General features: G+C 44.1%; 3 protein-coding genes across 4 annotated transcripts; 2 read left to right on the top strand and 1 right to left on the bottom strand.

Annotated features, from left to right (window-relative positions):
- The first annotated feature begins 1,286 nt into the window (after positions 1-1,286).
- Positions 1,287-8,673, top strand: tmprss9 (transmembrane serine protease 9). The gene is made up of 15 exons (XM_068319251.1): positions 1,287-1,449; positions 1,531-1,658; positions 1,744-1,811; positions 1,900-2,072; positions 2,211-2,255; positions 2,571-2,684; positions 3,649-3,814; positions 3,960-4,234; positions 4,734-4,876; positions 5,361-5,631; positions 5,738-5,851; positions 5,925-6,093; positions 6,216-6,481; positions 7,559-7,695; positions 8,247-8,673. The coding sequence occupies exons 1-15, from the start codon at positions 1,287-1,289 to the stop codon at positions 8,406-8,408; spliced, it is 2,394 nt and encodes a 797-aa protein (XP_068175352.1). The 3' UTR covers positions 8,409-8,673.
- A 278-nt stretch (positions 8,674-8,951) lies between these two features.
- Positions 8,952-11,120, bottom strand: timm13 (translocase of inner mitochondrial membrane 13 homolog (yeast)). Of its 2 annotated transcripts, XR_011036764.1 has the most exons (4): positions 10,905-11,120; positions 10,477-10,545; positions 10,011-10,218; positions 8,952-9,162 (listed from the first exon to the last, which is right to left on the bottom strand). XR_011036764.1 is itself a non-coding variant. In XM_068320016.1 (3 exons), exons 1-3 carry the CDS (start codon positions 11,022-11,024, stop codon positions 10,120-10,122), a joined length of 288 nt encoding a protein of 95 aa, XP_068176117.1. In that variant the 5' UTR covers positions 11,025-11,120; the 3' UTR covers positions 8,952-10,119. The 2 variants fall into 2 exon arrangements, 1 of the variants encoding a protein (XP_068176117.1); XM_068320016.1 differs by having other exon boundaries at positions 8,952-10,218.
- Positions 11,121-14,150: 3,030 nt separating this feature from the next.
- enc3 (ectodermal-neural cortex 3) lies at positions 14,151-24,932 on the top strand. The gene is made up of 4 exons (XM_068320015.1): positions 14,151-14,498; positions 15,623-16,657; positions 16,742-17,521; positions 23,518-24,932. Exons 2-3 carry the CDS (start codon positions 15,635-15,637, stop codon positions 17,486-17,488), a joined length of 1,770 nt encoding a protein of 589 aa, XP_068176116.1. The 5' UTR covers positions 14,151-14,498; positions 15,623-15,634; the 3' UTR covers positions 17,489-17,521; positions 23,518-24,932.
- The last annotated feature ends 226 nt before the right edge of the window (positions 24,933-25,158 follow it).

Raw genomic sequence — 25,158 nt, 5'->3', positions numbered from 1 at the left:
GAGTGCAACTAAATTTAGTAAATGTTGAATTTTGCACCTCTTGGACTGTTGTCCAGAACCCACCTTCATGTTTGGATGTGCAGGTATGAGATCCCCAGAGTGTCACTTACATTAGATGGGCTTGTATGTGGACGCATTCCTGCCTGGCTTTCAGCCTGAGTGCGGTGTGTCACTCAGGCCGATCACAGCGGCTGTAATCCCGGTAAAAGGAGCCCGGACCGTTTGCCAGGTGTTGTAAATCCGGGACGCGCAGCCAGAAGTAAAAGGGCAGAATTCCAGGGGGCTTCGCTCCTCCTCTGCTGCTCAGTCACTGTGTCAATGGAGCGCAGATTGGCTGAGACTGGAAGCAGCACTGATGCCTACTGCCCTGATTTCATTTCATTTTTTATTTTTTATTTTAATGACAGTTTTCCTCCAGTTTACTAAAATGGCATAATGGAATACCAACTTTTATTTACTTAGAGTTTACGGGTGTTCTGAGGTGACAGTCGAAAGTCCTGCACACATCGGGGTGTAACCAGAGGGATCAGCACCGATGGGAGGAGGGTCGGCCGGGGATTTCTGAAGCTGAGAACGACTTCATAAAGTAAACTGTGAAGTTGCATTTTGGACGCGCCCTTTGGCAGGTGGAACAAATAGCAGACCTGCGTCCTGTCGCTTGGTTTCTTCCATGTGTGTGTGTGTGTTCTGTGCGTAAAGTTACGCACCGGGATCTGGTGGAGATCAGATGAATGAGACCAGAAAGAGGTATGATTTAGAGCTTTTATTCTTGAGTTCTCATTATTGTGATGCAACAGGCTTATTTTTTTAAATGAACAATACAGATCGGTAATCTGGTCCTGATCTGTAAAAATTCCAGGGAATAAAAAAATTTAGATTTTTAATCCCACCGGATTTTTCTCCGGTCATCATGGCCTCCCCGGTCTCCTTTACGCATGCCGGATAATCTCAACACAATTACCGCTTGAAAATAACTTTCCATGACACTCAGAGTCTCTACTGTCCGAAAATAGAACTTACATTATTGTCTTTTCTTCTAAATCTACTGTTTGAATATTTCTGAGACATTTTCATGAAAAAGTTTTTTGTGTTAATGTTGTCTGATAATATTTCATGTCAACATACAAGATCATCATTGTTATTATTGATAACAGAGTATTGTGTATTGCTGTATTTAACCTCTACATAATAGTTTGTATGTCTCTGCAGGACTGGAACATTTCCGTCGGGTATGATGATACTAGTTGGTGTGGAATGTGAGTGGTGAGGTGAGCTGTGAACCCAACATGGAGCTGAGGAAGGATGGAGGAGGAGGAGGAGGAGGAGGAGGAAGAGTGTCGTGCTCCTCCTCAGGAGCATCCTCTTCTCGTCCCCGCCCCACCTGGAGCACCCTGGCAGCCTGTTTCATCTTCTTCCTCGTCATCGGGGTCTTTGTGGGTCTGCTGATTGGTGCGTTCCCACACCTTTAGACTGTTTTTACACCCGCCTCAGTGCACCTGTGTGTAAAACATTGTCCTTTACCATCGGCAGCCTGTCTGGTGCAGGAGCAGCATTATTTCATGGAGACGGTGGAGCTGAGAGGTCTGAAGTATAATCCTGTTCTGCAGGATGAGGATTCTGGTTTCTCCATAGTGCTATCATCTGTTTTACAGACCAAGGTCACATCCAGATTTGCACCATATTAAAAACAAAATAATTGTTTTTTAAAAAGTGTTAAAACTGGACATTTTTATTATCTTACAGATTAAAAATGTCTTCTTTGCCTCGTCAGTATCACATCACTATTTAGACTGTATTATCGTTGCTTTTGGGTAAGTGAATGCTGAATACAGGTAGATTATGTATTAAGTTCATTTAATCAAAGGCAACACGTAACAGAATGCATCCCATTCCTTCCAGTAACATTAATGGTGACGTGATGGCGACATTCAGACTCGTCTTCACGGTGTCCAGGGTCCAGCAGTATTCAGACAGCTTTGTCCAGGAGGTGCTAAGTGCTGGACTCGCCTCAGCCATGCAGGATCCACTAGAAGTGCCAGAATTTGGGGAGATCAGCACCATCATCCTGCTGGGTATGGAAACTACGCTGCTATTAGCTAACTGTGGCGCTACGGGCCCCCGATTACACAGGTCACAATGTTGTTAAATATTGTCTCTGGACTTCTATTGTCCTCACAGAATCTGATCTTTATCTGTCTCCACATTCCTAGGAGCTAGTGGAAAGTCATTTTATGCTATTGGAGATGGTAGTATGGGTAAGTGAACACATTTTATACCCAAGTTTACCTGTAAAAATCCTTCCTTTACCAAATAAACAGTTTAGGAATATCAAGAGGATTTTACTTTTGATCCTGAGTTCATACTGACCATGAATGCATCCCTTCATCACAAGATCAATGTTTGACAAACGAGCCTCAGTGCTTGTGCAAAAATGATTTCTGGCTATGTGATAATATGGTCCGGTTAATAAGAATCTCGATCAATATCCTTACAACTACATACATTACTTGCACTCAGAATGAATTTTCCTTGTAAAATTTGAATGCTACCATTTTTCTGTCATTCCTTAGCCAGGTGTCCTGTCAGCATCTTCACATGTGACAATGGAGAATGCATCACCAAACAAAACCCAGAGTGTGACTTCATTACTGACTGTGCAGATGGATCTGATGAAGCTCAGTGTGGTTAGTGTGCCTTACTGTTCAATTGTGTTCATCTTTCAGTGTTCTCATTAGCATGCATCCTTGCGTCCTTGATGCACGTTTTTTGACAGGGACGCATGGTCGTCACACAGCGCGTGTCCCTGGTTTGCGAGCTTTAAATGCACTTCCATTCAACAAAAATATTCACAATTTATCCGTTTCTCCATTTAAATTTCACCATTATGTTTGGATCTTGCGCAAGTTTCTCATCACAGGACTCACCTGTGTGATTCTGCCTAAAATCGACCAAACGGCAACACGACATCTGCGCGTTTTACACGCTGCAGTGAGAGCGAGGAGTTACTTCGACCCTCCAGAGCAATCATAAGCTGTTGCATCTGCTAGGAGGGTCCTGTTGGGTTTGTCTGTCTGTTAAAGCGCTTTGAAATATCTGCTGATGTGATTAAGCGCTATACAAATAACGTTGATTGATTGATTGATTATCACTATGCCCCGAAAAAGATGCAAAAGTTGAAGAAAAACCAAGTGACAGTGAGTGTTTTCTTGCATAGAAAACAATCAAAAGTTAATGAAGAAAAAGAGACAGATATTACTGACAGATATTACTGAAATGTGTGTGGAGAAGTCTCTGTCAGCTTGGTGCAGTGTCCACAGGAGAATATATGAATTTAAAAAAAAACTTTTACATCTTTATTTCTGAAATTGTTCTTTTTAAATGACTGACATTTTGATAAAACTAATATATAAAATTACTCTATTTTTCCTTTTTACTGTTATGATGTTATTAATAAAAACATTCAAATTAACAGTTGTTAAGTTTTTTATTGTACTATTGGAAAAACCCAATCCTTGTGTACTCTTCTATTGTATATCCTGTAATTACTTTACTGCATAAATGTCATGTTGGGATGCACAAACTTTTCTTGAAGCGCATCCCAGGGATGCACCAGGTTACAGCCGTGCTCTATCTTCGTTTCGCCCTCAGACTGTGGCACACGTCCTGCTATGGTGAGTCGAGTGGTGGGTGGCGAGGACGCCCGTGATGGGGAGCTGCCGTGGCAGGTCAGTCTGAGGCTGCACGGCCGTCACACCTGTGGAGCGTCCATCATCAGTGATCGCTGGTTGGTCAGCGCCGCTCACTGTTTTGAGAAGTAAGCACCGACGAGGGCCTTCATGTGCAAACTCATTGGTTTAGTTACTTTATTTAACGGTTAAATAGTAGTTTGATCTGATATTTGTGATGCTGCTTGACTGGCATCCACGTGTCGAAGTCATGTTTTTCTTCTCTATTTGAAGGGATGACGACCCCAGGGAGTGGACGGCCCTGGTGGGGGCCACACTCGTGAGCGGGGAGGAGTCTAAATCTAAAGAGATGAACATCAAATCTCTGGTTGTGTCTCCAGACTATAACCCCACAAACACTGACAGTGATGTCACTGTGTTGGAGCTAGAGACCCCCCTCACGTTCAACTCTTACATCCAGCCCGTCTGCCTGCCCTCCCCATCTCATGTGTTTGCCCCCGGGCACAGCTGTGTGGTATCAGGGTGGGGCGCTCGAAACCAGTTCAACTGTGAGTTTGCCTGAAAGAGAGCATCCTGACTTCAACAGAGGAGGAAGTCAGAAAGAAAAGAGTTGATTGGGTTAACACAAAAGTTTTTTACACAAAGTATTCTGTGTATTGATGTTTTGATTGTGTTTATGGGGATTTTCTTCTCCTTATTATTTGACCTAAAATGATAATATTTTATGTCAGATAATAATGAAAAGAAATCTGATACGTTGTAGATCTGATGACCTAACAAGGCATTTAAAACAGTCAATAAATGTTAGTCAAAAGCAAGAAAAATCTGTCAACATTTCACCAGGAAACTATTTCTAAAGCTACATCAGGATGGTCCCACATGACAGCTGTGACGTTTTACGTTACAGAATATCTAGTCTACATAGTTGTTCATTATTTACAAGAATGTACTGTGTAACATAATCATTAATATTGACTATTACCACATTTGTATTGAAGTAGGATTTGTACAAGTCAAGCGGTTGTCTGTTGGTCTTGTGTCCCTCAGCTGATGTTCCTCCAACGCTGCAGAAGGCAGTCGTGAAAATCATTGATTCCAAGGTGTGCAACAAATCCTCTGTGTACAGAGGTGCCATTACTGCCAACATGATGTGTGCTGGATTCCTGCAGGGCAAGGTGGACTCGTGTCAGGTCAGTGTTGTGGCATGTGGTCCACAGAGAGCCAGCTTCAATAGCACCAGATATCAGCTTACGTTTTGTTACTAGACTTTCCTGACTCCGGGCAAAATTTGCATCCATGGACTGATGATTTATTTCTGCCTTGATACTGAAAATAGGGTCAAATAACAACATTGGTCCCACCGTAAAACTGGGGCTGTGGCTCTTAGTTTCATTACATCACATCAGGTGATGACGAGAAAAACACACAATACTCCTCTACAGTAAAGACTCAGTCCTGCTTCCCTTCATCACTCAATAAAGTTATTTGAACTGGACATAATTCACCATAAACATATATTTTAACCTTTAGTTTAAACAGTCCACAGTAAATGTAACTTTATTGAGGCAGATATTTCTCATTGACTCAGCAGCCCTGGAGCTGGTAGCACCCTAAAAAGATTTTTACAGCACAATAGCACTATTTAAAGTAATGGTTCTTGGGTTTCCCCTCTAGGGTGACTCTGGAGGGCCTCTGGTGTGTGAGGGACCCCCAGGGAGGTTCTTCCTGGCTGGGGTGGTCAGCTGGGGTGTGGGCTGCGCCCAAATAAACAGGCCTGGAGTTTATTCCCGTGTCACCAGGCTCCGGGACTGGATCCTAGGCCACACAGATCCAAGCTTGGTCCATAATTACTCCCAGTATGTTCCCACTGTGCCAGTGACTCTAATGGGATCAGCTGCACCCAGGACCACAGCCAGCCATGACTCGCCTGCACCAACACTACCTGGTAATGTCTCAATGGAAGCCGCTCCATTAGTTGGAGAAATTCATAAAGTTTTGCAAATATGGAACAAATTCCCTTCATAGCTACATCTCTCCATCATGTCTTCCAGTCTTGAACTGCGATGGAAACTTTCAGTGTAGCTCCACCTCCTGCATCAGCAAGGTTAACCCAGAATGTGACCGAGTCCCAGACTGCCCCAACCAGGCCGACGAGCAGAACTGTGGTGAGTTTAAATGTGTGATGGAGTGCAGCGCCGTGGTGAAAGGAGCTGCTCCTCATCGGTGGGTTTCTTCCAGACTGTGGTGTCCGTCCTGCCTTGAGCCTTCATAAGATCGTGGGTGGAGTGACGGCCCGGAGGGGAGAGTGGCCGTGGATCGGCAGTCTCCAGTACAAGAGACTTCACAGATGTGGCGCCACACTGGTTCACACCAAATGGTTACTCACGGCCGCACACTGCTTCAGGAGGTACTGAGTGTTCAGGTGGAAAACTAAAAATCAAACAAACTGCTGAGTTTATTTTTTCCAAAAACCATTCCATTAATTGTATTACCGTAATCTAACTCTCAGTCTTCATCTGTGACCCTCAGTGACTCCAGCCCTAACAACTGGGCTGTCAGCCTGGGATCCGTGCTGCGCTCTGGGGTGGGAGCCCTGGTCGTTCCCATCCACAGGATCGTCCTGCACCCGGCCTTCAATGAGACCAACATGGACCACGACGTGGCTCTTCTGGAGCTGGTGGCCCCAGCCCCCACGTCGTACACCATCCAGTCGGTCTGCCTCCCGTCACCTGTGCACCGTTTCCTGAAGAACGAAGAGTGCTACATCACAGGCTGGGGGTCGGTGAGGGAAGGAGGTCAGTCCCAAAATGTCATTGACAGAAAACATTGGGCTGTTGGATAATAATCCAAACATGTTACATCATACTGGAACACTGGAAATGATTATTGACAGTGAATATTAACAGTCTGTTTTGAAAGATACGGATGAGATATCAAATACTCAAGAATGACTTTAGAGTGACTTAATTAACATACAGCCTTTGTTGTTCCTTGTGATTATTTTTTATTACTGAAATGTAAGAAAGAATTTAAAGAATATAAGAAAAAATATAAGATAAGAATTTTTACCATTGTGGTGGTGAGCAGTTGGCATACGTGAATGTTGGAGATGGCGAGGAGGAGGAGGATGGATGGATGTTACTACCTTTGTTTCGCATTCGACTTCCAAATTTTGTTTGACTTCTAAGACAAAATTTTTTCGATTTTTGTGGTGGAATTCCGATTTGTTCGATGTCTAAAGCGTTCGAAAACCAAGGTTTGCTTGTAAATGGAGACTGAGGCTGATCATTTTTAACACAAGTTTACAGGCATTGTTCTTGTCCTTTACCGCATGAAACTCAATATTCATTTAGTGTCCTTCTTATACAGCCTCTGATCCCTCCCTGGAGGCCACAAAGTACATCCACACACAAAAGTCTAGAAATGTCAAATTGCAGACAGAATAAACGGCCCCTAAGCCACCCATCATAGCATAGTGTTGTACAACTTGATCTGACCTTATCCAGAGAGTTGCGTCGTGTCTACTGTGTTGTGTTTTGTGTGTCCTTTTCACCACTGGTTCATATTAAAGAATGTTACACCGAATTTATATCCAATATCAAGAGCAGTTTTTTTTTAATGTTAGACGAAAAGATAGACATCTTCTGTTATTTTGCCAACACCTGACCCTTATTGAATACAGACTACATCTGATGAAACTGTGCTATGTACAGTATTGTCTTTCTGGTGTGCAGCCATGCAGATACTGTACAGGTAGTTGGTTTTTCTCTGCTGAGGTTATGGCTTATCTACCGCTGAGACTTCCTGCTGCGATGCCAGAACAGTGGAGGTGAATCTGGTTTGTACACTAACATGATTCTTTATTATCACAGGTTCGCTGACCAACCTGCTGCAGAAAGCGGCAGTGAATATGATCGACCAAGCCGACTGCCAGCGGTCGTATGGAAACGTACTGAGTCCAAGCATGATGTGTGCTGGATACATGGAGGGAGGCAGAGACACCTGTCTGGTAAGATTGAGGGTCTTTACTGTAAATAGCCTTAACGCAGAGTGGAAATGTGCTGGACATCATTGTAAGGTTGAGAGAGTGAGTGAGCATGGGTTCAGAGGAATATGTCCACAGCTCCTATATGACACTAGTTGTTTCACAAAGCCAGTATGAATCAACCTCTTCTCCCTTTTCTCAGACAGAAAAGAGAACCTATGAATAACTTGTGGGTTGAAATTACTTATCAGATGTAGTTCAAACATTAAGCCTGCGATTTGAGGCTGCTGATCACAGAAAATGTGGCTTTGTGTGAATACACCTTTTATGATGAGACAAAGTCTTTCTTTTGCACAAATACAGAGCCCCCCTTTTCTCCCACTCCCACTCTGTAATCTCCTTATGTAAGGAAACCCACTTGAATTCCTGTCTCGGTCAAAGCTCCTGGCATCTCACTGACATTCTTCTCTGCTTCCTTACTCATCCTGAATCATTTCTTTACTCTCCTTCACTGTCTGGATTGAGGTTGATTTAATATCCTGCTGTTGTTCTTCCTGGTTCTCTCCATCATCCAGGGCGACTCTGGGGGGCCGCTGACCTGCCGTCAGTCATCTGGCCAGTGGTTTATTGCTGGAGTGACGAGCTGGGGACACGGATGTGGGCGAATCGGTTTTCCGGGAGTTTACACTCGTGTGACATCCGTTAGGACCTGGATATCTACATATCTGTCTTTCTGAAGACACAAACCTGGAGCTGAACTACCCATCAGTGGATCTGTCCAGAACCAGTACTGTACAAGGTCTCAAGTCATGTATAAAGCCACACAGTGTGTACATATTGGTCATTGGTGCTCTTTAAAATGCTGTGCCATCTGAATGAACTGGGATCATTCTCTTCCATGATATAATGAAGAAATTATGAGAATCTTAAACTGTGACATCTGGACATTCTGGAAAGTATTTATTTCCGTTATTTATTTTCCTTAACTGTAAACCTCGTGGACATGGTGCTGTTTATATTTTGTGCGGGGTTCAGAATATGTGAATCATTTATGGATACATTTCATTGTCCATTTTGTATTTATTCTTAGAAATGAGACAAAGGTGTGATTGTAATTACTGATCCTGCATGTAGACTTTCTGGGAAACTTGTAGTTCTCTATGGGAAAAGTGATTTTGGAATCATTTTTAGAGGAATTCAACTCACATTTGATAAAACTTATGTGTCACTGATATGCAGCGTTTTAATGGGGAAAAAAGACCTTCATTCACAAGGGTATTTTATTTTTTTTCCATGGAAATCATTTAATATCTTCACACATAAACATGATTCACAGGTTTTTAGCTCCCTAAAAACTCAACAGTACAAGGAAAAAAAAGGGATTGTGGTTCCCAGGCATTTGAAAAACTATGCAGGCAAAGCTGAGGAAGGCTCAGTCCCCCGTGTTCAGCAAGGCCCCCTGTGCTGAAACAAACCCACTACTGTGGAGGGCTGCAGATAGGGTGACAAGCAGAAAACAGGTCAGACAAAACAGTTTTGTTCTTGAGGTGTACTTTGATATAGAACTTTTTGGAGGCTTGTGAATGTCACGTTCACAGCTGTGAAAACACCAAGTTGCTCCTGAAAACAATTTCCATGGGACTTTCAGAGTAAAAGTCCCATAAGTGCTGCAGTCTGCGCCTAATTTCCTTGGCAAATATTTTTTTCTGTGAGAACTCAAACAATCAAAGCAGTGGAAAACAAACACGGACACATTTTAAAGGGCTACAATGATTTAGTTTTGGTATTACATATCCCAATAACACAGTCTCCTGCACATAAGACACCCAGAGCCATGGTTTGGTGGCTAGAGTGAGTCAGTGTTTAGCCTTAAGCCACAATCTAGTAAACAAGTTACATTTAAAATTACAGGCCTTAGCGCTACATAATGATCTCATTGCATCAGTATATTTATTTTCCAAACTGTTTTATCCAATTCAGGGGTTTGAGCATATCCCAGCATGCCCTGTACAAAAGACAAGAACCAGCTGAATTAATGTCAATGAGCTAAGAAATGATTACCAACTTTCATTCTTACCCTCTTGAACATTTGGTGGAAAATAAAATATTCAATCCTCTATACTGTCAGGATATAGAGGGTTGTCAGGGCTTTGGACTCACACGTACAGTAGTAATACAGATTTACAGAAAATATGTATATTTGTTATTCAGAATAATTGCTTTCTAACATGAAAAAAAATAATTAAACTGTAGTGCTGAGCTGTTCCTCTGGAAAATGAAAATGTCCACAGAAATATTGTAATGACAGGAATCCTCCGGCTCTGTTTTGACTGTCTGACCTGGATTACATCAAACGTGGTGTGCAGCTGCTGTGATACACAGCTCCTCCAGTTTCCTCTTCCTCAGAGCAAGCATCAGCCTGAGAGGGGTCGCGTGAAAGATGGATTTTCACATATGAGCCCTCTCTTTCTGTAACCTGGAGCTGTATGTTCGGGATATTGTATTCCAGGCATCCATATATCGATCCATACACATCGCAATGCATTTCTGGGAGGACAAAGGGGTCTACATTAAAAGACACTTAAAACGTTTTCTAAAATTGTATAAGAACCTGGTTTCTTCTTTTGGCTGCAACTAATGATTATTTTCAAATTTAAATTACTTGACACTTTTCTTAATTGTTCAAAATGTATTCAAAGTTAAAAACTGTCGTTTCAAATATGCCCCATACAATTATTAGAATGTAGACATCAGACTAACTGGTTCTTCTGAAATCAAACTTTGTCATTATGGCCCAACACCTACCTGCTCAGAGCTATCCAGCGAGGTTCCAGGTTTACCTATACACTTCTTGAAGCACTTTTCTGTCATTTTCTGAAACACAAAACAAATACTCGTTCAATCATTTGTTGCATATTGCTCAATAGAAATTACGACACATAATAAAATCACCCAGCGAGCAATTATTTGATGTTTAGTACAAGATAAAATGAAATGTTTAAGAGAAAAGTCGTCGTAGGCCTAGCACTGGTCTGCTGAGGTTACATAGATGTTAAAGTTACATCATGCCAACGGTGTCACAGAATTATATATACATATTATATATTACAATTTATGCATAAATGTATGATTTTCCACATTTTCCAGTGAGCTGTTTCATAAATATTCGTATTCCTTATTCAAATAACCTTTCAGTGGATTTTCCCTTTTCCCAGCAGTAGTGAGAGGTTTACCTGCAGCATCGCATGTGTGTTAGCCATAGCAACCTGGAGCTTGATCTGCTCCATGAGGGCGCCGCTGTCCACTTTGTTCCCCGAGTCTCCAGATGAGAAGTCAGAACCGAACCCTTCCATCTCTGTCGGAACACTTCAACAAAGCCACAAAGTTCTGTGTTTACTCCAGATGCACGTGCAGACGACTAGCTTGAGCTAACGCAAGTTTCCGGTGCCCTTGACAGCGGCGGAAGACTAAATCAGTCATTTCCGGTGGAGGTGTTTCAAAATGGGAAATGTAGTTTTTGCTGAGTTATTAATTATACCGCTTCCAAACATACCGTGCGCGTGATATAAAGAACAAGTGAACATATTAATGGATGGATATAAACATTAAAATATTTAAAAGGGACAACAAATCACGTGACTTTGTAGACGCTCCTTCCGCCTTGCTGTAGTCCGTATTTTTCATACATAACGAGCACTTCGCCCTCCTACACAGCAGGTGGCGCGATGAGTCAATTTAATTCAGAGATTAAAGAGTGATTAAACCTGAACCAATTAAGAGAATCTCTTGAGTGCTCCTGTACTTCATTTTTAACTTTTTTTTTTCTTCATTTAATTAGTAACTGTCAAGTTTAGACATACTGTATATAAATGAAATATTTATCGTAAGATGTCCTGGACATACACCGTAATATGCTGGTTATAGATATGTTACAGTTATATTGTTATATAAATATAGTCATAGTTATTTTCTTCACACTTTTTAGGAGACAACGTCCTTTTGTTTATTCATGGTAGACAACTGTCAGAAACCATCTCCATATCCATTTTTGTATAATTATGTTGTATTCATATTTAGTCTGCCACTCAAAGATAAGTTCTTGTAAGTTTGTCAGTGTAAGTTACCATTTCAGTTAGAATTAAACTTGTCAACATGCCTGGTATAGCCATGACAAGAGCCAACGACGTAAATAGAAAGTCTGAAGAACCTCGGCGTTGTGTGTTGTTGGGACCGAGGCATGAGGATGACCCCTTCACACACTCCTCTCCTTATGTTTCAGAATGGATGACCTCACCGAGGAGGCCACCTGCCTTGAGTTGTACAGTCTGTCTGCATCAACAAAGGAGTGACAGTTACTGTCACGTGAATAGACGGTCTGCGAGGGGCTTGTTGTGATGCTTGGGGCATTGAGAAATAGTTGTGGGGGGTCTGATTAGTGGCGTGCCTTCTTAAAAGTAATTAATGACCTGTTCCACAATGCTTGCACCCAAGCACATACACATAAATCTGCTAACCAGTTTGGATCCAAGCTTCTGGCCTACATTGGGTGGGGGTGGGGTTGGGGTGGGGGGTAGGCTAAAGTGCAGTAGAATGAATTAACCCTAGATTACAATCATGAGTTTAATAATCTAATCTCCTTAAATTTGTAATCTCCTTTTGGGGACACTTGTGTGTATGACAGCATTTTGGTCCAGTCAGCTATAAGCTAAACACCGGCAGCGATGGTGATGAGAATGGGAAACAGCAACCAGTACTGCAGTTTACTGGATAATTCAGACCTGAATGGAAATCTGACTGAAAGATGGACACACTCATTCCCACATACACACAAACAGGCCTGCTTGTAATCTTGTAAAGCAGCTGTTGATTCACAGACACAGGGGGAGAGGAAACCTGAGACGTGTGGCATCAATTCTGGTAGTTGTGTTCGTGGTGTGAAGATCACTTGACAGTGCACATGGACAGTCTCTGCCATGTTTTCACAGTAAATTAATCTGCAGCCTTTATAGTTTTTAAATAAGGCCACAAATAGCACTGCTTTCTTAAAAGTGTTGAGAATGATTCTAACTCTTTCGCATCGTTTTGCAAAACTTTGTGAGGCCTTTTTTTCACAGTACTAATGATTTGTTGAAGTGTGAGTGCATGTATGCAATTTATTACATTGACATTGTCTGTGTTTTATTTGTATCCGTATATTGGTAAAGAACCCACCTGGAAACTGACAATACATACCTAAATGATAATTGACTGTTTGTATATATTTCATTTTTTGTTAATACTCTGTGGAGAAAATGCGAGGACACAACTCTTGCGCTATGAGTACTGAATGTGTGCACTAATTTTCATGGGTTCTAGTATAGTATTGTGTTTTTAGCATCCCAAGGAATTCCTTATACAGGTCCAGGCGGATTTATCTGTTCCTTGACTGACCTCCGAAACGTACGGTACTTAATCCCTTTAGAAATGTCGTGATTTCAGTTCCAGAAATACCAAATGATTGACCCAAGCGATGGCTGTGCTGTCCTTCTGCCTGTCCACAGTCAGACATACACAACTGGAGTCGTCATTATAACCTCTGCTGCCTCTCTTCGCTCTTACCTTGTTTTGGGTAACTCTATTCCTATTATTCTTATTATAATTAGTTATTTATCATTCTTATTTTTTATTAATAGGAGGTATTTTAATATTATAACAACATATTTTTCAAGTGACAGAACAGTAGTATGTCATTACAAGACATTACAGCTTTCAAATTAGAGTGTGATAAATTTCCATATTTACTCTGATAAAGCTCATAGCAGGACATCAGAGTTTTCTTCTGGATCTAGTCCAGACATTTGACAGTTAAATGAATTTGCACAGTTTCAGCTACACATCGATCATATTTCTAATCAGTATCATTGTTATTTGTTCTTTAACAGTAGTGAAATTGCCATGATGCTTTGATATGTGGTTGGTCTTCTGTGTAGACAGGATCTGTGAAGATGGGAGCAACAAACTATATAACCCCATTACACAATTAGAAAGGATCATTTAAACATGTCTGGATCCAGAAAATAATAAAGATTACTACCAAAGCAGCTTATTCTTTGTGCCATACCCAACATATGTAATCAAAATTCATCCATTCATTAATTGATAATATTAATAAAAGATTAATTAGTGCTTTCCAAAACATGAGTTCCTTAGTAACTACATAACACTTCAGGTTATAATGTAAAACTGTTTTATTCAAATTATATAAATTTCATTGCCAGCCATCACGCCGACACGAGATACGAACAGATTATTTTAATGTACATTTACTGAAACATCCTGTACAGTAATGTGAAAAACTGAACAAATCGTTTTGGTACCTGAACGTAACAGAGATCCGTTTGTCTGTGTCGGGACGTGGCGGAGCTCCGAGGCTCCTTGAACGCCACACAGACTCGTGTTCCTTTAGTCATAACGGCTCTGGTTCCTTCAACTGGGGCTCGGTGGAGAAGAAGCTCGAGCGGACCTCGCAGCCCATTGGACGACAGCAGGGGGAGGAGGCGGGGCCAGCGCTCGCGCTCGCTCTTCGTGCGCCTCCCTGCCCGCTGCTGTCCCCGCTGGCTGTGTGGCTCCACCACATAGGAACAGAGGCTCCAACTTCGTCCGCTTGTTTTTACGCGTTGAAACGCTGAGCAGACGCGAACAGATGGCCCCACGATCCCCGAACAGTTCGGGATGCGACACAACCACCATCCCGGAGGGCGGATTTGTTCGTATTTTATAAATCGTACCACCAACAGCGACGGTAGAAGTTGTAAACGACATAAAGGAATCCACGTCGGCTGTCAAAGGTAAGCGTTACGGCTCCGGTACCGATCACCGGGTTACGTGTGGGTTCATCCAGCCGCCTGAACGTAGACTCCCAGGCGGCTCCACCTGGTCCCGGTGGACGCGGGTCGGTCCGGGCTGCGTGTGTTTGCAGGCTGCGGCTAACTTGAGAGGAAAGTTGAGCGCATGCTGGAGTGCTGACCGTAGTTTCACATTCACGGCACCAAACGAGTTGGATTTCACGCTGCGTCCCTCCGCGGAGGTCCAGCGTCCCTGTGACGGGGGCTGGACGGCAGACTTACAGCTATACACATAAGAAGGTGGAGGAGGAGTTGAACACGACTTATGCAAGTTAGACCTGAAATAAATGGAATCCCAATGTCAGGTTTGTTTGCAGACATCTGGCTGAGATGCGGGTTTTCACACGTTGTGAATTTGTTAACATGGTTTCATTAACAGCGGGCTGATGTCGCCTCCTCTGCGGGCCCAGATGCTTTGGCTCTTGGCACCGGGTTGGATGTGGCCCTGCTGGGGGCCACAGAGCCCTAGGAGTCAGCCGCCTGACTCCCAGGGCTGCTGGCGGTGACTCACAGCTTTGAAATGTTCATAGGGGTGGACACACACACACACACACACACACACACACACACACACACACACACACACACACACACACACACACACACACACACACACACACACACACACACACACACACAGGTTGTGTCCCTGCCCCTCAGAGGCCAGCTCATCGGGCTTGTTTCTTATCACTGTTCTGAGATTGAGTCTTGACATTGATGTCTGCTTTCTCACATGAAACACACACACACACACACACACACACACACACACACACACACACACACCAGTGTACACACTGGTGTTCTGTGAGAGTACGCCTTATCTGATTGCCTTTCATCTCCAAAGTCTGAAGTTCACTTCCACTGAAACCCACACAACCGATATGAAGGTTTTATTTAGAAACAGTCCATTCATCAGCTGTTGGCATAGCATTTTTTTTTAAATCATAAAATGGGAGTTAACTGGCGACAGATTTGCTGATACATGACCATAAAATCAGTTGGATTAAAAGAATGTAATTGTCTTTTACTACCTGCTAATATTTAAATCCTTTCTTCTTCTCCAGTTCCAAATCAACATGTCTGTCAGTAACCATGAAAACAGGAAGTCTCGCTCCAGTTCTGGCTCCATGAATATTCAGCTCTTCCACAAGACGTCCCATGCTGATAGCCTTCTGACTCAGCTCAACCTGTTACGCAAAAGAAAAGTCTTCACCGATGTGGTCCTGAAGGCTGGGAACCGATCCTTCCCCTGCCACCGGGCGGTCCTGGCCTCCTGCAGCCGCTACTTTGAGGCCATGTTCAGCGGGGGGCTCAGGGAGAGTCGGGATGCTGACGTCAACTTCCACGATTCTCTCCACCCAGAGGTGCTGGAGCTCTTGTTGGACTACGCCTACTCGGCCCGAGTCATCATTAACGAGGAGAACGCAGAGTCGCTCCTGGAAGCCGGTGACATGCTTCAGTTCCACGACATCAGAGACGCAGCGGCCGAGTTCCTAGAAAAGAATCTGCATCAGTCAAACTGTCTGGGGATGATGCTGCTCTCAGACGCTCACCAGTGCCAGAGGCTGTACGAGCTGTCATGGCAGATGTGTTTGGCGGACTTTGCTACCCTCTTTAAGACGGAGGACTTCCTCAGCCTGCCCAGAGACAAAGTCCAGGAGCTGATCCTCAGCGAGGAGCTGGAGGTGGAGGATGAGAGTCTGGTCTATGAAGCCGTTATCGACTGGGTCAAGGCTGACATGGAGCGGCGGCACAGCGAGCTTCCTGAGCTGCTGCGGTGTGTTCGCCTGGCGCTGCTGCCTGAAACCTACCTGCTGAACAACGTGGCTTCAGAGGAGCTGGTGATGTGTCACAAGGTGGGGCGGGAAATAGTGGAAGACGCCGTACGGTGCAAGATGAGGATCCTGCAGAACGACGGTATTGTAACCGGATTCTGTGCACGGCCGAGAAAGGTCAGCCAGGCCCTGCTTCTGCTGGGAGGACAGACGTTCATGTGTGATAAAGTTTACATGATCGACAACAAGACCAAGGAGATCACCCCCAAAACAGACATCCCCAGCCCCAGGAAGGAGTGCAGCGCCTGCGCTATTGGATGCAAGGTGTTTGTTTGATCCATACATGAATATATCCATGTTAAATCTATTTTTACTCCACATATAATTTCTCTCCATGTCTCCACTCAGGTTTATGTTACCGGAGGCCGTGGATCTGAAAACGGTGCCTCCAAAGACGTTTGGGTCTACGACACGCTACACGACGAATGGTCCAAAGCTGCCCCCATGTTGGTCGCCCGATTCGGACACGGGTCAGCGGAGCTGGACCACATGCTGTATGTGGTGGGAGGACACACGTCTCTGGCCGGATCCTTCCCTGCATCTCCATCAGTGTCCCTCAAACAGGTGGAGCAATACGACCCTCAGACCAACAAATGGACCCTGGTGGCTCCGCTCAGAGAGGGAGTGAGCAACGCCGCTGTCGTAGGGGCCAAAAACAAGCTTTTCGCCTTTGGGGGCACCAGTGTGAACAGAGACAAATACCCCAAGGTGCAGTGTTTTGACCCTTGCCAGAATCGGTGGTCAGTGCCCGCCGCCTGTCCACAGCTGTGGCGATACACGGCAGCGGCTGTGGTGGGAAACCACGTGGTCGTGATCGGAGGGGACACGGAGTTTTCAGCCAGCTCCGCTTATCGCTTCAACAGCGAGACGTACCAGTGGTCAAAGTTTGGCGACGTGACGGCCAAACGCATCAGCTGCCATGCGGTGGCTTCAGGAAACCGGCTCTACGTGGTTGGAGGCTACTTTGGGGCTCAGAGATGCAAGACGTTAGACTGTTACGACCCGTCGTCTGACTCCTGGGAGAGCGTGACCAGCGTTCCCTACTCCCTCATTCCCACTGCCTTTGTTAGCACCTGGAAGTACCTCTCAGCATAGAGAGAGATGCACTCGCTCTATCAGGTTTCTATGGTGAGTAATTCATTTTCTTTAACTACAGTAGTTATGTGCAATTCTTAATGTCTTCTATGTTGATAGGTAATATTCAAATTCAAAAAACTTTCTTTGTCCCTAAGGGGCAACTGAAGGCACACAAAGCAGGATTGTGCACAAAAAAGACTTTCAGAGTGCAATAATAACATAAATACACTGTTTATGTTAAATAATTCAAAAACTTGTTATTTTAAAACCTAGTGAGTTTGTTAAATTAGTTTAGAACCCAGTTTTTCAAAACCTTCTGGGTTATTTAGTTATATGTGGGAACTGACTTTAGGGAATCAAATAAAAGCCTCCTAACACCGGTTGTGTTGTTACACAGGTTACACAACAGGTGAATGCGGGTTTAAACTGGACAAGGCCTGTTTTAGAGCCCCTTGTTGTTTTCAGGGTTGCTAGCGGTTACAGTTTCAGATTATCATCTGCTCCTGTGACGGCCGGGTGTTGGAAAAACATGGTGAAGTTTTGCTTTAGAGAGCAGCAGGAATGTCAGCGGTGCAGCTAATTACAGGGCGAGCGCTACAACACAAGAGCTGAAACTGACAGCGGCATGGTGGAGAGGCTGGGATCAGGTCTGTGCTTGCAGCACCTGGAAGGCCGGTTGGCAGGGTGCCGCAGAAGATAGCCCCGGGTGCTAACTGACAGCCCTGAGTCGGTACTATTAAACAGTTGTAAGGTATGAATATTTATACGGCATGTTGATGAACCTGTGCAGGGCTGGGACTCCAGGAGCCCATCCCATCTCCAGGGAACCGAAACTAACCTTTTTTTTAATTGGCTTATTTGCATGTGAGACATTATTTAGGATGTGGTTTGAAAATCTATTTTCTTGACTAGAAAACAGCTATATCTGTCCTTTATTTTCTAATAATAATAATATAATAATAGACCTTTATTGTCCCACAGTGGGGAAATTTGTGAAAGAGCTTAGAGCTTATGCAGTAATATGGTTTCCATGCATCACCTTTCTCAAAATGCATTATCAGATAAAAATATAACCTTTTAGGTGCAATTTTCACATCTATGTGCTCACATTTAGGGGTGTCTGTGTGCGTAGATTAAATTATCTGGTTTAATTCAATCCAGACTCTGACTTTTGATAGAGTTCATGTCTGTCCTGACAGGATTCCAGATTTTAGCCTCAGTTTCTTCGCCGTACAAGTCTGTGATGTGACTGTGATGATTAATGATGAAAGGAAATTATCCAAACCTAAAGTAATAGTTATTTGCACGCGCTCATCTTTTTGCAAGAAGGTCAATGAGAAGGTTGATATGAACCTCAGGTCTGTTAAATAGATAGTTTCACTTCTTAGCTTTGCACAATTAATGGAAACAGAGGGACTGAAAAGGGGAACAAGAACCGACCGGTTTGTCTGAGTTCACTCTGCTAAACTGTCCAATTAAATTCCCATAATGGTTGTTGTTTGGATATATTTCAATGCATCTCAACAGTTAACATGTGACTCACACAACCATCTCCACTGATGTAGCACAGAGGATTCTGAAGTAGAGAATAAAACGCCTCGCTTTTACCCTGGTTACTTAGAGTGGGGGGAGATTATTCCATCTTTGACTGAATTTTTATAATCACAACTACGCAAAATAGATTCCAAACAAACCCCTCTTATGCCTTTAAGGACTTTGAAAGTGAAGCAGAGCGTAAGCAAGTGAGGAGCAGAGGGCTTACGTGTGGCTTGTTTCTACAGTAAACAGCTGGATATAATGGAGCTGGGGGGCTTTGCCTTTTCAGGCGGGTATGGGCCTCCGTCTCGTGGCACCCTCGGTTTTCTGGGCCCGGATGGAGACAGTCAGGCTGGCCATGAAAGATCAAGGCGCTGGATCCTTATGAAGTGTTTCGGTTATGGCAGCTACCATCCTCTCCTCGACTGTCTCTGCGTTTAATTACAGCACACACGGAAACAGATCAGGTTTCCAGCTTGTTACGCCGGCGTCCTACCCTGACCATAGCTGACACCGGAGAGAAAGAGGGCTCAGGACGAAAAGTGAGGAAGAAGGAACAGAGTGACTCAAGCAAAATCAAACGCACCATCAAATACACAAACAGACGGTGGAAAGGAGGCGAACAGGCCGAGTACAACGATAGAGGATGCAAAGCTATATTTTGTTCTGTTTGGCAGCCAAGACTAACAGCTGCCTAAAAATACTGAGCCAGCGAGGTCGTCAACTTTCAGCCGGGGTCAGAAAGAAAACTAATTGTGTGTAAGTCAATGCGTGTGCTTTTTTTTTTCCCCTTTCATGTTCACAATGGGGTCAGAAGCCACCAGTCAGCTGTTCAAGTGTTCACTAGTAGTGTTAAGAGTTGTTACACAGGCAGTCACAAAGCTGCCACTGCCTGCCCCTTACAAAGCCAACCGTCCTGCACTCTGCTTTGAATGGAATGAAGGTGTGTCCCGTAGATCTATTAGTTCACGTTGGCTGGTGTTTTTTGTGCATCTGAGGCTCCCGGTTTGAACCGTATGGGATTAACAGCAGCTCTGCTGTTTTTGTCACCACCTACTGCCGTTCAGCCCCGTGCCGTTCCACCAGATGTGACTAACCGCAGACTCCAGGGACAGTCCAGAGTCCTGCTGCTGGTGGAAAGTCATTTGTAAGTCTGAGAGCGTGACACTCACCAGATGGTAGAGACGGGAGGAGCAAAACTTTGTGAGGCCAAAAATATTCAAGTATAATGTTTTGATTTCCCCAAACAACATTTGCAGTCACCCGTTAGGGTTTAAACTGGGTTTATATGTTGTGTGTATTTGTAGATGGTTAGCTCCATGCTGTATCCTGGTATGTTGTAGATGACGACTGGCAGACTAAATGTAACCGAAGATCAGCTCAAAGTTTAGGCTGTCCTCTCCCTCCTTTTAGATGATGACTGGAACAACCCTAGAGATGAGCCTGCCTTCAACTTCAGCACCCCCCCCCCACTTAATTTCCCCCCCATCCAATCTAGAAAAAAATTCCTAGACCTGAATAACGTTCTTTTTCGACATTTTTAACTGAAGTCCTTATGAGGTGGGCACGGCTTTGTGTGATCGGGTACACCTGGAGAGGCCGGGGGGGGGGGGGTTGCACCGGCGCAGTCCTTGGCGGGGGTCCCTGCGTCCCCAGACAGCTGCTGTAAAAAGGAAAGGTCACGCTGGGATCATGGAGGAGGAGAGCGGGGCCCCCGGTCACTCAATACTAATGTTTTATTAATGCTTGGCTACGAGGGCCACCAGGAACACAAACCAATGAGGCTTTTATTGTGGCATCTGTTTCAGCCCCCCCCACCTCTCCTAACGCCCCCAGTTCCAGACATACACGTGTGTATGCACAGTTAGCGTCAGCACGTGCACACACACTTTGTTTTAAATCCCTTGAGTAATCAATTGGCCACATTACAGACCTCAGCACCGCCTCTCAAATTTACATAAACCCAACAGTTTTTATGGGTTTATTCCCCGTGCTGTGTTTAACAAAAAGGAAAAGGGAAAAGATATTTCAAATCAAGCATTAATTACCCAGAATGCACTATTAAAAAGTCATAGCTCCTCAGAAACCCAGCTGGAAGGGGACTGAGTGTATCCTCCTGGTAATTCATCTGAATTACATAACGTTTTAGCCTCTGAAGGGGTGTGAGAGAGACTCTCTTTGTCCTCGTCTTAAACTTGAGTGTGTGCTTGGAGTCTTCAAGATGCGCCTTCATTTGCTCTGCAGCTGCATCGACCTGCTCTGAATTCACCCAGAATCCTTTGTGTCCACCTGGAAATAATGCAAACTGGTGGAAATGAATTGATGCTTGGGTCAATACACTGACATTCTTGGTGGTCATTACTAAACAACACAGGCCTCATCAGACACAAGGGACGCATAAAGAAAAGCAGGGCTCATCCTCGGTTTGGTGCATCATGGGTAATTAAGGCCTCTTGAAGGCGCAGATGGAGCCCAAAGTGCTGTTTAGCTGTAAAACTGGAGATGAATGTCCCAGCGTTGGGTTTGTCTTTACACACAGGTTGTAGCGGTTGAACGAACACGTGGCGGCTGCAGCTGACCTGTAATGTGTGTAATTGAGTTTGACGTGAGAGGCAATAATAACGGTGCCACCTGGGGCTCAGCTCCAAGATAACGTGCTTATGTAGACTAAATAGATAAATGTCACTCGGGATGTCAGCATCTTAACAGCCCAGCCCGGTTGAGGAGGAGAACAATCTGCTCTAAAGATGTGGTCTGTGTTCAGGTCATCAACGGATTCTTACATCACGCTTGGTGTTGACACTCTGGACCTGGTCTGAAAGCTCCAGATCTTTCCTGAGACTCTGAAGGGTTGTGTTTCCCATCCTGGAGCGAACACGCTCCGTTTCCCTCTCCCTCTTCAGCAGCATAGTAACCATCGCTAGCCAAGGAATGCTTTGGTTTCTTCCAATTTTCATGGTAGTCGGCTTATGTTTAAAAGCAAAGAACCACAATAAAGTTGATTCCATTCATCCATCAGTCCATCTGATGTCGGTCTGTTTCTGCATGTCAGCGTTCACAAACTGAAAGATGAGCCAGTTTTTTAACTAGAAGGCGACTCGACAACTCAGTCCTCTGTGAAGCCAACTCAGCGTCACTGCTGGTACAGGACATCACAGGCAGGAGCAGACATCAAAGTCTCCTGACAATAACCACGATCTTATAATGATAAAATGGGCGAGTGAATTATCCAGGTCTGCTCCAAAACTGAAGAGATTCTTTTTGACACATGTCCAATCGCACCATTATATACTGTATATTACATATAGTGAGATATATAAAACGCAGGTTTTTGTATATGGCTAACAGTTAAACGTGGATCCAGGGACTGGATGAGGAGCTGCAGCGCTGCTGGGACGGCGATATCGTCACAGCTGGAGCAGAGCAGCAGCGTATGAAAGATTTAGAGGCATGTGTTTCATCATGTGCACTTCAGGGTTTAGACCAGCAGCAGAACTCAAGATGTGCAAACAGTGACCTTTATACACACACACATACACACACTAATGGAAACTTCCCTCAGGCCTGTATTTGCCTGTGATACTCAGTGCTGCTGCTTCTTCTGAAGGTGATTTGAGTTTGTTGCAGAGCTCTTCCTGTCCGTGGTTGGAGCCACAAAATGAGACTTGAACACATCATCACCTGTGTGACTATTCTCTACAGTTTTTTGATTACTTACTTGCAGTTTGCTTTAAGCCCGACGCTTCAGAACTATTCTTTGTTTCTGCTAGAATAATGATGTCAGCTTTGGTTTGATTGGTGTCGTAGATCATTAAGTCATTGGTATGTACTCCAACATCTTGTTCCTGTTATGCTTCAGATGATGTATTCACAACACTAACAGATGTGCACTGGGGGGGTGTTTGTCGTTGGTGTATCCAAATGAGTCTCTAGTTGAGTCCCCAGCATGTAGCTGTCAACCTGTCCCCATCAGAACACACACACACATACACACACCCTTCATCTGCTCTAGCAGACTCTTGCTATCATCAGATATGTGTAAATAGGACTGAAACATCGTGTTTGACTTTCTCTCCAACCGCCACCATTTCCTCACTGGGACATTCATGTAGAATAACGGCATAAGAGGAAAACGAGACTCTGGATTATCTGAGCCTGCAGCAAAATGTAAAGATGACAGTTTGACAGTGTTTGCAGGAGAGCTGGTGCCTCAGACCTTCATCAGCTGAAGCCTCTTAAAACGTGAAATACATCCAGCGCGGGTTTCTCTCCACTTCCACCCTCGGATATTTATTAACTGGCGACATAAATGAGCTTAATCCCACATGCCAGGAGGGCTTTGGTTAAATAACAGTCCTTCACCAGGCCTTATTAGTGCTGTGAGCCTGATAAGGTGATGAGCTGACGACTTTCTGTTCTACTCAGTGCCTCTGTGGTCATGTGGTCCGTCCTCATACGGCAAAGTTCACAGCTTTTAAATATTAATCTTCCTTTCCTCTCTCTCTCTCCAGATCAGCCATGGTGTCTGGTATGCAGGCATGTGCCCCACACCCCCCCACACCCCTGCCTTCCGCTGATTCCACGGAGGAGGAGGAGGAGAAGGAAAGAGTTTGTGTGTTCCTGCCGTGGCTCCATTCAGTCTGATTCAGATGATCCCCCCGCTGCAGACGCGGAGGCCGGGGTCCTGGAAACCGCCCAGAGACTGAGAGCTCACTCTCTTTCCACCTGATTTGTTTACTCGTGCATCTTGTGTAACTTTCCCATGTCGCAGTTAAACTGAGTCGGAGCCGTTGCCATGCGCACTGCTCGGACTTCACAGTCATCTCTATAGAACATGTAAAGTAGATCCAGGAAGCAGCCTGACGGCCTGGATGTGTGCTCTGAATATACGTTCTCCTTCCGTCTGTGGTCACATCAGGCCGACTCGCTCCAACATCATCTGTGTGTCGTGTCTTACCCAGATTACCTCTTAAAGGTCAGGTTGGTGTCTCTTCACAGCCAAGGCTCGCCCTTTCATCCGATTTCACTGCTTGTTTATTCAGGTGAGGTTTATTTAGACGCTGATAGACTAAATGAGACCTTGGCTAAGCCAGGAAAACGGGGAAGGAGAGACGGGATTTGAGGCAGCATATGATTTTGTGCACAGAAACAATCTTCCGGCCTGTATTTTTGGACTTTGGATTTGGGCTTCCCTCAATTTTGGTGAGCTAAATTTGTATCGTCCTCCTTCACTTAAAATACACGCTTACAAGAGAGTGTGGCCCAAAAGATACTCCTCTGGTTCAAGGTGTTATTTCAGACTGATTTTTTTTTTTGTTCTTCATATTTTGTGTCTCAGGGTAACACATAGTTTCACTTCTATCTGTACAAGGAGGAGTAACATGTTGTCTTTTTTGTGAATGTAAAATTTCTTGTCAGACAGTTCTTCACAATTCTCCCTTTTTTTGAGACTTATATTTCACTTACATCCTAGTGAAAATGTTTGACTACACTTAAAAGCTTATTTCAAATGTAAATGTTGCCAAAACATTAAAAGCTAACCTTTAGTGTTGTTCTGAATAACAAAAGCTAAACATGTCAGATGTAGCTCATAAATATTTTGTAGCTGTAATTATTTTTTCATTTCAGGATGGATAATGGAAGTCTTGTATAGTTTGTATATTTCCTCTGTAATTAATTTGTAGAAGTCTTTGATTTGCACAGTTTGAACAAAGAAAACTCTTTATGGTCTTATTTTTTTTTAATTGTCTTAACAAAGTTATAGTGTGAATATTCGAAGCCTTGTTGTAGCAAACTTTTGAGTTGTTTGTCGTAACTTGCTCTGTGTGCAGGTCAGCAGACTGATAAAACAGCCTTTTACTGATACACCTTCTGTTACTTCATGTCCTACAGCTTCTAACTCGCCAATAAATCTCTTGTTAAAACACATCTTTGGAAGCCGTGTCATTAAAACTGCGTGGGACGCCGTGTAATCACACAGGTACTCTTCACATGCCTGGAATAGTTTCCACACAGGGGTTAGGAGCGGTGTTGGTGTTCACTAGGAACACCTTCCTCCTGTCCTGAGCCCTACACACGCCCCTCTGTCCCTCCTCATCGCAGCGACATCACACATTCTGGTTTTGTGGTATGTGAAGTGCTGCTCTGGCGCT

Source organism: Antennarius striatus, chromosome 7 (genome assembly GCF_040054535.1).
Source record: "Antennarius striatus isolate MH-2024 chromosome 7, ASM4005453v1, whole genome shotgun sequence".
In the NCBI taxonomy this organism is placed as follows: Eukaryota; Metazoa; Chordata; class Actinopteri; order Lophiiformes; family Antennariidae; genus Antennarius; species Antennarius striatus.
This window is presented reverse-complemented; position numbering and strand designations above follow the sequence as displayed.